Below are 10,658 nucleotides of genomic sequence, written 5' to 3'. Positions count from 1 at the left end.
TCACATCTATTTCTAGATTCATTTCAGAATTTCCGACGATGCGCATTCAGTGAGAGAAGACATTTCTACGATGACTTCATAAATTTTAAGATGAAATGCTAGCTCAGTCTTTCAGAGATGCTCGTAGGGATAGGATGTGCGTGCGTGCGTTCATGAGGACGAGTGTATGCTCATAGGGGCGTCCTTCCTCGGCATCCTCGTCGCCGGGGCCGGGCATGCGGCGCAGGAGGCCGCCGCGGGGCTCTCGCCGGCGGAGTTCCGCCTGGCCCTCCCGCGCAGCCGGGAGTTCCTCGATATCGACCTGCCCCGCTTCCACCGCGCCACCTCCATCGAGCTGCGCGGCCATTGCCTCCGCCTCACGCTGCCGCCACGCCCCGCCGGGTTCCCCGCGCTCCAGAGGCTGTCCCTCTCCGGCTGCCGCGTCGACCTCGCCGACCTGACCCCCCTCTGCCCGCGCCTGCGCGTGCTCGCCGTCGCCGAGGGCCTCCTCGACAGCAACATCACAGTCAAATCGGGGTCGTTGGAGGAACTGGCTGCGGCGAACCTGAGCAGATGGACCGGCCGCATCGGCGTCGACGCTCCCATGCTCAAGAAACTGGCGCTGTCGTTCTCCATCGACGGCGAGCTCGGCGTGTCCATCGTGGCACCGATTGTGGACAAGGTCTCCTGGGAGTGCAGCTATTCCAGGCTCACCGTCGGGCTCGATCCTTGGAGCCTCTCAAGCGTGAGCTTACATGCCGCCGCTGAGGTGCCCGGGGAAGACGACGGCGCACGCTTGCAGCAGCACTCCAACGTGCTGTCCCTGCACATGTGGGCTTGCATATGTCTCATGTCCTACTCAACCGATCGACCTGATTATATATCTGACTGAATCAAACTCATGAATGGGAGACTAACATTTCCTTTGCCAGGGTCTGACTAGTTATCCTGATGCAGAACTCACCTTCGAGCAGGAGATTGGGAAACATCTGGTTACCTCCGGATTCTCTGCTCTGGAGCCACTTTTCACGACAATGGAGTGTGATTGTGATATAAGATCGGTGGGGCATGTTTTCGGGTCATTTGCGTTGCGCCTGCTCGGGATGCACCGGATTCGTACCGCTACACAAAAGCTCAAGATCATCTTCCAGAGACCAGATGTAATGCTTTGCTTCAGCTGTGGATCATCAGTAAATGCATAGATAGTACTAATCCACATTTGTTCTAGGTGAAAGCGGAATGCCCGGTAAATTGTCCTTGTGACGAGCCCAAGAGCTGGAGAAGCAAAGACATCTCCTTGATCAATCTTGAACAAGTGGAAATCGAAGGCTTGGAAGGGGAGGACCATGAGTTCGATTTCCTCAAAGTGGTATTCAGATGCGCACCAATGCTTAAAAGGATGGCTGTGCGGATGTCTGATGCGGTCAGGATAAGTAACGGCCAGTGTTCGAAAATATACGACATCTTCCGGGCATATCCTTATGTGGAATGCAATGTTGATCCTACTTATGGTAAGAAGATTCTGCATGAATGATTAGTATGCTCCTAGATGGAACTATTATTACTTTTTATCTTTGCACATTTCATCAAAAAGCCTAAACTCATGCTTTATCACCGTTCACCTTGTGCATATACTCTGTTCTGAAACCTTGATAGCTCTGTTTTGTCTGAATTTCGCCTCTGTCTGTACCCCTATAATTGGCTGAATATGTGATTTTAGTCATTTTTCTTTGGGGAATTTTTAGTGCTGTACTTGTGTCCATACATCCTTTTTTTTTTCTGAATTGTTTGGATTGCTTACCACATGTGTCATGTGCTTGTGTCCATACACCCTTATGCACTCTTCGGTTTTGCACCAGCTGTATTTTAGTAGCCAATAAAGGAAGCTTCTAGTTGACCAGAAGTTTGGTGTCTCGTTTGACTTTCATGGGCCTCTGTGTTAAGTTCAAACTACTAATGCCAATTCAGAAAACGAATGAGTGTATGAAATGAAACCGGCAGCTTTTCATCAGCAAAACATATTCGTAAACTTCTTCGCAAAGCTGTGGATTGATGGAAAAGAGAAATTTTAGTTCTAATTTCTGTTGAGCAAGTACTTGACGTTTATCTTTATTGTTCGCGCGTGTATAGTTTTATTGGCTATTGGTAGCATTCCAAACTGGTTTCAGACTTTGTCTTGTTTGCATGCAGGGTCAATGCAGAACAGCTAAAGTTCTGTGTTCTCATGATTCACATTGTTAAGGGTCTGCAGTGTTCCTGAACAATTTATATGGTTGGCTTGTTCTACGGCCGCCTGCTGAGTTGTGAAATCAATGGAATTTCGCTCCTGCGTCGTTGCAACTTTTGACCGGTTTATCTCAACCGGATGTAATCAGAAATGCTGATGCAACTTTTTATTAGCTTCTTACTGTTTTTCTGTCTACAACTTGTCCTTGTGTTAGTTCCAGCAAGCAGGCATGTGTGATGTGTTTGTCTGACGATAACAATACATATATGCTCCAGCCATCCAGCTATAGCTGCAACACCCATTCATTCACTCGCAATTGAAGCTTCAGATGATGTATCATGGCAATGTTATTTTGCTAAGGTTCAAATAATGAAAGGTCCAAATAATAACTGAATCGATGTGTTCAAACTGACGACATGAAAAGACAACATACCATCTACTCTGAAATACCATGCAAAATGTGCATACATAAGGCTCATACATCATATCCAACGTTGGGGTCTAACCCAAACCAAACATGTATCCTCCTGGCACACAACATGGACGACCACTCTCTTGTTATTCATGGTTCACTAGGATTCGGCGACTCTTTGTCAGAGAGAGTGCGCCTCGGACTGGGAGCAAGGCTGTCGAACTCCAGCAAAACTGGAAATGAGAGCTAGGGAAAAAAGAAGGAGTATGCCCTGACAGCTCGAGACCCAATAAAGTTTCAGCGCCTCAGGCCACCGTCGAAGAAGCATCATTGGCGACAGAATCACACACGCGCGACGGTTCGAACCAAACACGGCGGATAGAAGCTAACGATTTATACAATCTTCCATCCACAGGATTGATAGCACCTGCCAAGGAGAATATATGGCACGCAGCACCTTGGAAATCCTGAAAAAAGGCAGAAGCATCTGTGTTACTACGATACTCGGATTAGCACCAGCTTTGCAAAGTTTCCGAGCGGAGAGAAGATACAACAGCAAAGAAAAAAGCAACAACAAAGCAGGTCCACACACTGTAACCAAAGCAACGTTCACAACTTAGACAGCCTAAACTGTATTAAGACAAGACACTTCATAAATCAATTAAATTTCTAGTGACAAACTACCAAGCACACTACCCTAAACACTACTTGCTCTTCATATAAATGACGCAAACTACCAAGCACACAGGCCGCAGCTGGAATTTTTGCAACGTAAGTACGAAACTAATATTGTAGAAGCAAGTGAACTAACAACTGGTGCTGAATTGATAAAGTTGAAATCCGAGACAGTTATCACTCGACTCACCTAAACTGATATGATTACAACTTACAAGGATACATGGAAACAGATATTTAGTCTTAGTGACCGATCAGTATGTAACAACTCATAGTTTCAACAATGGACAACAGCACATGAATTACATTGCTAATTGCTTTCTAATAAAATCATGTCTTCCTTTTCCTCCAAAAGGGGGTTATACAATCCTAGGATTTTTTTTACATAGGTTTCTAGTATATATATCTCAAAACAAGATTCCAGGTCACCAAATAAAACAATATTCAAATAGACACAAAAACCAGGTAAGCTTCCAGTTCTAAACTTCTATTATCACTTGACACACAAAAACAGCTATGGTTACAACTTATAAGGATACATGGAAACAGCTATTTAGTCTTCATCACCTATCAATTTGTAACAACTGTTTCAACCATGCTCAACGGCACAGGAATCAATCAATTGTTCCTTTTCTTCCAGGGGGGGGGGGGGGGGGGGGGGGTTATACAATCCAAGGAAAATTGTTACATAGATTCCGACTATATATCGTCAAAACAAGATTCCAGGTCACCAAATAAAAGAATATCCAAATAGACACACAATAGAGGTAAGCTATTAACAGACGATTTTACAGTATAGAGTATAGACGGCACAAGCACTCTCATGAGTTTGCATATACATAATTTGAACATGTTAGTCCAACACAAAATTAGCTAGCAAATTATTGTCCTAGAGTGGTCTTGCTAGAAAAAAAATTATCTAATAAAAGCAATAAAAGAAGACACTAACCTTCACTGCTTTTCAGAACTGGGTAAACAGCCAGAAGGCAATGTCCCCATACCCCCACAGCCTGGGGGCATTGTGAATCCAGATTTCACACCCCCTATGCATTGGATGTTTGCAATATCCCCAGTGCCTTGCCCAAATACCTGACCACTCATAGCACCATCATCACCCATTGTTCTCATCTGCATTCCTGTATTGCAGTACATCTGATCGTTGCATCTGAAATCACACGAGTTCATAACCTGGGCACTGCCAAGAAACCCCCCCTGATCAACACCAGAAACCAAATCAACGTTCTTCACAGGCCGCTGGTAAGGGAAAGTGCCAATCTCCCCATCGATCCTCCCCCTGATATCAACAAGCAGGCAGCGGAGCCTGGCAGCCTCGGCCTCAAGCGCCGCGTGATTCTGAAGCTTCTTCAGCAGCTGCTTGTTCAGAGCCTTCAACTGAACCACCTCTTCCTCCAGCAGCGCCGTGTGGGCCTTCTTCTTCTCCCGGTACTTCCTCACGGCTGCGCGGTTGCCAGACGGCCGCTTCTTGGAGGCACCGCTGTTCTCGGCAGGGGAGTCGGCGCCGCCATCCGACGACGCCGAGACGATCTTGGTGTGGACGTGGACGCAGGTGTGGGTGTGCGAACTGTCGTCGACGGGCGGGTTGCAGGTGTGGGTGTGGGTGCAGGCAAGGTGCTCCGTGTCGTTGAGGATGCCGTCGAAGTAGCTGTCCATGGAGCAGCCGCCGCCGGGCAGATCGGCGCCGGTGTCCGAGCACAGGTACGCCTCCGGGTTGGAGAAATCGAGGTCCCCGTCATCCATTGCTGCAACCAGCTGCTGCCAAGAACGCACACCAGTCACCTGGCAATGGAACAGCAGGCATCGATCACGTTCCATGGTTTGCCACCGAAATTCCCCAACGTATCTATCAGCAGTGCTAAACGAAGGGGAATTCGCACCATGAAAATTTATTAAAACTAAAATTAAAAGGGAATTCGCTGCCAAAATTGGATCTCGTCATAGATGGTGCGCCGCTCCCCAAAATTTGTGGAAGTTAACTGAATGGATTGGTTGATTAATAGCTGGATCGATGCGGAGAAGGTCACACGTACCTCATGAACCAAGGTTGCGGACGGACGGAGCAGGGGCGCGATGAAGTTGGGTAGATGGGAGCTGCCGGAGATGGCGACGCGCGCGATAGGCGCGCAGCGGAGGGGGCGCGAGGCGCCGGCGGTGAGGCTACGCGGCGGCACGGCGGCGGCTCTAGGGCGTGGTGGTGGTGGGTCAGATGTATTTTTCCGGAGCACGAGAGTCGCCGCAAAACAAAAGAGAAAAAAAGGGGGCCCCGTCGATTTTGACGATGGAAGACTAGACGGCCGATTTTCTAGAAAAAAAGTAAAAGCATCGTAGGTCCAGAACTTGCATCTAATGTGATGGTTTAGTCTTAGAACTTACAAAAATCACTGATCTGTTCAGACCTTTCAGTGCACTGCGGTTTGAAATCAAAAAGTAACGGGGGTATTTGCAAAAAAAGGCCGTGTCGATTTTGAGGATGAAGACTAGACGGCCGATTTTCTAGAAACAAAATAATATATTGATTTTTTTAGAATTATATATATTGATACTTGGCAGGAACTTTTTAGCAACCTTTCTACATCTTCTATGCCTCTGCACTTGCTCCCTTCTGGTTCACAAAAGGTTTATATCATTGATAATTTTATATGGAGCATAGCTCAAATGGTTCAAGTTTCGGTCATGTTGGTTTAGTGAGAGGAGACTATGAAGTGTTTGTGATGACTTTGTCAGTCTCAAAATGTGACGCCAGCTCAATATATCAAAGGGTGTGCGTGCATGCTTTTGAATGTATGTGCGTGTATGTGGGCATCTATGAGTGAGTGTCTTGTACTCAAAATAAACAAGAGACACATGCAATTTTTCCCGCTATTTTTTGTTGTAATATATGTATGTGTCATGTAATACATGTATGTACAAGCACACAAGGATCTGGATAGAAGCTAACCCTTCCCACACAAGATCTCATCTCCTTCACCCTCCCCTCTCCCGTGTGGCGCCGCCGCGCCGCATCGGAGCGCCCCCACCGACCGTCATCCGTTCTCTCCAGCGTACACCCTCTCCCCCTGGCCGCCGCCGGGGACGTCGCAGGCAAAGCCGGTGTGCCGCAGCGGTGGCGGCGGCGTTTCTTCTCAGCCAACGATTCGGTTAGGACGGCGGATGTCCGCGATGGCCGAATCTATAGCAGTGGAGCGGGGCGACGGCGGCCAAGCAGGCAGCGGCGTTCGGCAACGGGTCCAGCGGCGGCGGCTTGGGCACCTGGTCTAGGTCCAGATGGGCTTCGGGCAGGACGCACTTGCTGATGTCGTCTACCGTCCCTTCAACGGCATGCTGTCCCTGGGATCGACCCGCATCACGAGGACGTCGGGGCTCCGGCCCTGGGCGTTGTGGTTGTGGCCGCCTCCTTCACCGGAGATGGTCAGCCTGAGGCTGGGTGGTGGTCGGATCTCCAGATCCGTCATCTAGTCCCGATTGCGAGTGGGGAGACAGAGTTGCCGGTGAAAACAGACCTTCCAGTGCACTGCGGGTTGAATCAAAGAATCGACAGGGGAGTATTTGCAAAAAGAAAATGGCCGCATCGATTTTGAGGATGAAGACTAGACGACCGATTTTCTAGAAACAAAATAATATATTGATTTTTTTAGAATCATATATATTGATACTAACTTTTTAGCAATCTTTCTACATCTTCTATGCCTTTGCACTTGCTCCCTTCTGATTCACAAAAGGTTTATATCATTGATAATTTTATATGGAGCATAGCTCAAATGGTTCAAGTTTCGGTCATGTTGGTTTAGTGAGAGGAGACTATGAGGTGTTTGTGATGACTTTGTCAGTCTCAAAATGTGACGCCAGCTCAATATATCAAAGGGTGTGCGTGCATGCTTTTGAATGTATGTGCGTGTATGTGGGCATCTATGAGTGAGTGTCTTGTACTCAAAATAAACAAGAGACACATGCAATTTTTCCTGCTATTTTTTGTTGTAATATATGTATGTGTCATGTAATACATGTATGTACAAGCACACAAGGATCTGGATAGAAGCTAACCCTTCCCACACAAGATCTCATCTCCTTCACCCTCCTCGCTCGGCACCGGAGCACCCCCGCCGACCGTCACCCGTTCTCTCCAGCGTACACCCTCTCCCTGCCGCCGCCGCCAGGGGCGTCGCAGGCAAAGCCTGTGTGCCGCAGCGGTGGCGGCGGCGTTTCTCCTCAGCCAACGATTCAGTTAGGACAGCGGCGGTCCGCGATGGCCGAATCTATAGTAGTGGAGTGGGCGGCGGCGGCGTTCGGCGACGGGTCCAGCGGTGGCGGCTTGGGCACTCAATCTGGGTCCATATGGGCTTCGGGCAGGACGCACTTGCTGATGTCGTCTACTGTCCGTTCAACGGCATGCTGCCCCTGGAATCGACCCGCATCACGAGGACGTCGGGGCTCCGGCCCTAGCCGTGGCGGTGGTGGCCGCCTCCTTTGCCGGAGATGGTCAACCTAAAGCTGGGTGGTCGGATCTCCAGATCCGTCATCTAGTCCTGGCTGTGAGATGGGGAGACGGAGTTGCTGGTGAAAACCGAGCCGATGGTGGGCGATAGCGGCGTCTTGCGTCGTTACCTTAATGAAGGCATCGTCGTGTAGTTTCTGTTGACCCACTTGTGCTGCTTCGGGGGAAACCCTAAGATCTGGTCATCCAGATCAGACGATGGTGGTACTGCGGTGTCATTACTCTCTTGGTAGCATCATCTGTGGAGCAGCACTGGAAGACAGATGCAGGAGGTGGAGCGGCTAAGTCTTGCATGGAGCTTCGGTGGAGATGTCAAGTCATGCCTGGCCGACAGGTGCTATGCTGTCTCATGCCTGGTCGGCAAGTGCTACGCACGACAGATCTTCCAGAATATTCGCAACTCGATGAATGCGCGCAGGCCGGTGGCGCCGTTGGGCACCATGGTGGCGTCGATGGAGGTCTGGACTGGCAAGGATGATGCGGATCTCTATCCTGAAGATGGGTCAGCGGTCTGAGGATAATGGTGGCTTCCGACTTCTAAACGCATGTGGTGCGCGCTTTAGGTCTGTTGCACTGGCTGTTGGTCCCGATACGTTATGTGGATGGATCGGCGATGACACCAATTTTAGATATGGGGGTGAGAGCACTCTACATTATCGAATTTGTAGGTGTGAGTGGTGGCTTTGGGTGGCTTGATGTATTTTCTTGTCAAACCTTTATCTTTATGAAATAATTAATAAAGATGACTGTATGCATTGATTGATGCAGAGGCCGGAGGTTTAACCTCCTTTTCCAAAAAAGAATGTATGTATGATGTCAAGCAAAACCGTAATATTTCAAACGATGCTCTATGAGAGATTTTTTTTCAGGTTCCAGTTCTAAATAAACAACATCACAAGTACACCGTGGATAAAGCTAGATCCAAGGCGTCAATCTCTTCAAAACTGAAGGGAATACTCTGTTAGCACTTATAACGATGGTGATTGTTTTTGCAGCATGCCCCCGTAGCAAGAAATCTGTTAAACTTTCTTGCACTTCATTTAGCTTCTCTTCATGATCATGACCCCGTTGTGCGAGCCGATATGATAAAGAAGGCCATAGTCACACCGACCCGGCATAGTAGAAAGGGGATTCACGATGAATGTGCAAGACAAATGGTGCATGCTATAGTTATAGTTATCCATTGGTAATTCCGAATGCCTTCCATGCCTATACATATCCAATTTGAATCTCTAATATGCAGAGTCACAACAAATAGTGAACATGACGGTATTAGATAATTTTAAGACATCTTTTGCTTGGGGAATCCTTGCTTTTTATAAGGGGTCTGGGTAACACCCTCCCACGATCATTAAGTAGCTTGGACCTCGGGCAGGTCGGAGGTCACCTGAGTTTTAAGCAAGAGTCCTTTTACGGTACATCAAGTCTATTAGGGTCGTTGATTTTTGTGATTGAGGGCCTAGATTAACCAATACTATAACAGATTTCTAGTAGTATATTGATTAATTAGGGGCATTTTAGGCAGTTCACTATGTTCATCAATTCGTAGGCAGGTTCACGCATGCAATTTTCCTTCCCTCCATGGCCAAGTGTTCCTCCCATCATCCAATCGTCCTCCAGGCTCCAGACTCCAGTTAAGTATCAGTTCTATGGCTAGCACTCGTCGTGCTACACGTGCGACCTCTCGTTTCGGCCATGGCGAGCTCTCCTGATGGCGTCTTAATTTTGGATAGGGTGCGAGTGTGAGGCTCCTTGGGGGGAATTGAACGCTGGCACCAACACCATTGCTTGCCATGTTCACATACGGTGTGGCCTGAGGTACGTCGAAGTTGATGTCGAGCATCCCGCCTACCGTACACGTTGGGCTCCTGCTCGAGGGCTGCTGACCCACAAATATAGAAAATCACAACAGTCTTTAAGGGTAGTATTTTACCCAAATTTACTGATTCGACACAAGGGGAGTCAAAAAATATTTGCTGTGTGTCTTGGGATCTTATTAATTATGGGTTTATGATCAGATTATTCATGAATATTATTTGAATCTTCTCTGGAATCTTTTATGCATGATTGTTATAGATTTGTATTTCTCTCCGATTTATCGGTTTGGTTTGGCCAACAAGATTGATTTATCTTGCAATGGGAGAGATGCTTTGTGATGGGTTAGATCTTGCAATGGTCAATCACCGTGACAGAAAGGGACATGACACGTATTTGTATCATTGGCATTAAGGATAAAAAGATGGGTTTAGTCATATTGATCGGATTTACTTTGTCTATATCATGTCATCTTGCTTAAGGCATTACTTCGTTTTTACTAACTTAATACCCTGGACACATGCTGGATAGCGGTCGATGGGTGGAATAATAGTAGTAGATGCAGACAGGAGTTGGTCTACTTGTTTCGGACATGATGCCTATATACATGATCATTGCCTCAAATATCGTTATAACTATGCATTTTTCTATCTATTGCCCAACAATAATTTATTTATCCACCGTATGCTTATGTTCAAGAGAGAAGCCTCTAGTGAAAACTATGGCCCCCGGGTCTACTTTTATCATATATAAAATCTAAAAATATCTTGCTGCAATTTATTACCGTTATTTTATTTTATCTATCTACCACTACGAGATTTGATCCTTGCAAATAACTGCCGAGGGGATTGTTAACCCCCTTGATTGTGTTGGGTGCAAGTGTTTACTTTTGTGTGTGTAGGTGCTGCTAACGAGGTTGTGCGTGGTTCTCCTACTGGATTGATAACCTTGGTTCGTAACTGAGGGAAATACATATCTTCATTGTAATGCTTCATCCTCTCCTCTTCGAGAAAATCTCAATGCAGCTCACAAGTAGCACT

General features: G+C 47.3%; 2 protein-coding genes across 2 annotated transcripts; one reads left to right on the top strand and one right to left on the bottom strand.

Moving 5' to 3' along the window:
* Positions 1–135: 135 nt before the first annotated feature.
* On the top strand, positions 136–2,443 carry LOC125507200 (uncharacterized). Its single transcript, XM_087523195.1, has 4 exons — positions 136–868; positions 900–1,139; positions 1,208–1,490; positions 2,170–2,443. The coding sequence occupies exons 1-4, from the start codon at positions 167–169 to the stop codon at positions 2,187–2,189; spliced, it is 1,245 nt and encodes a 414-aa protein (XP_087379321.1). The 5' UTR covers positions 136–166; the 3' UTR covers positions 2,190–2,443.
* Positions 2,444–2,623: 180 nt separating this feature from the next.
* LOC125507198 (basic leucine zipper 19) lies at positions 2,624–5,576 on the bottom strand. The gene is made up of 3 exons (XM_048671855.2): positions 5,342–5,576; positions 4,243–5,090; positions 2,624–3,085 (listed from the first exon to the last, which is right to left on the bottom strand). The coding sequence occupies exon 2, from the start codon at positions 5,049–5,051 to the stop codon at positions 4,245–4,247; it is 807 nt and encodes a 268-aa protein (XP_048527812.2). The 5' UTR covers positions 5,052–5,090; positions 5,342–5,576; the 3' UTR covers positions 2,624–3,085; positions 4,243–4,244.
* Positions 5,577–10,658: the final 5,082 nt, after the last annotated feature.

Source organism: Triticum urartu, chromosome 5A, assembly GCF_056163025.1.
Source record: "Triticum urartu cultivar PI428250 chromosome 5A, HENAU_Tu73, whole genome shotgun sequence".
In the NCBI taxonomy this organism is placed as follows: Eukaryota; Viridiplantae; Streptophyta; class Magnoliopsida; order Poales; family Poaceae; genus Triticum; species Triticum urartu.
The sequence above is the reverse complement of the archived record's forward strand: the minus strand, read 5'-3'. Positions and strand labels throughout refer to the sequence as shown.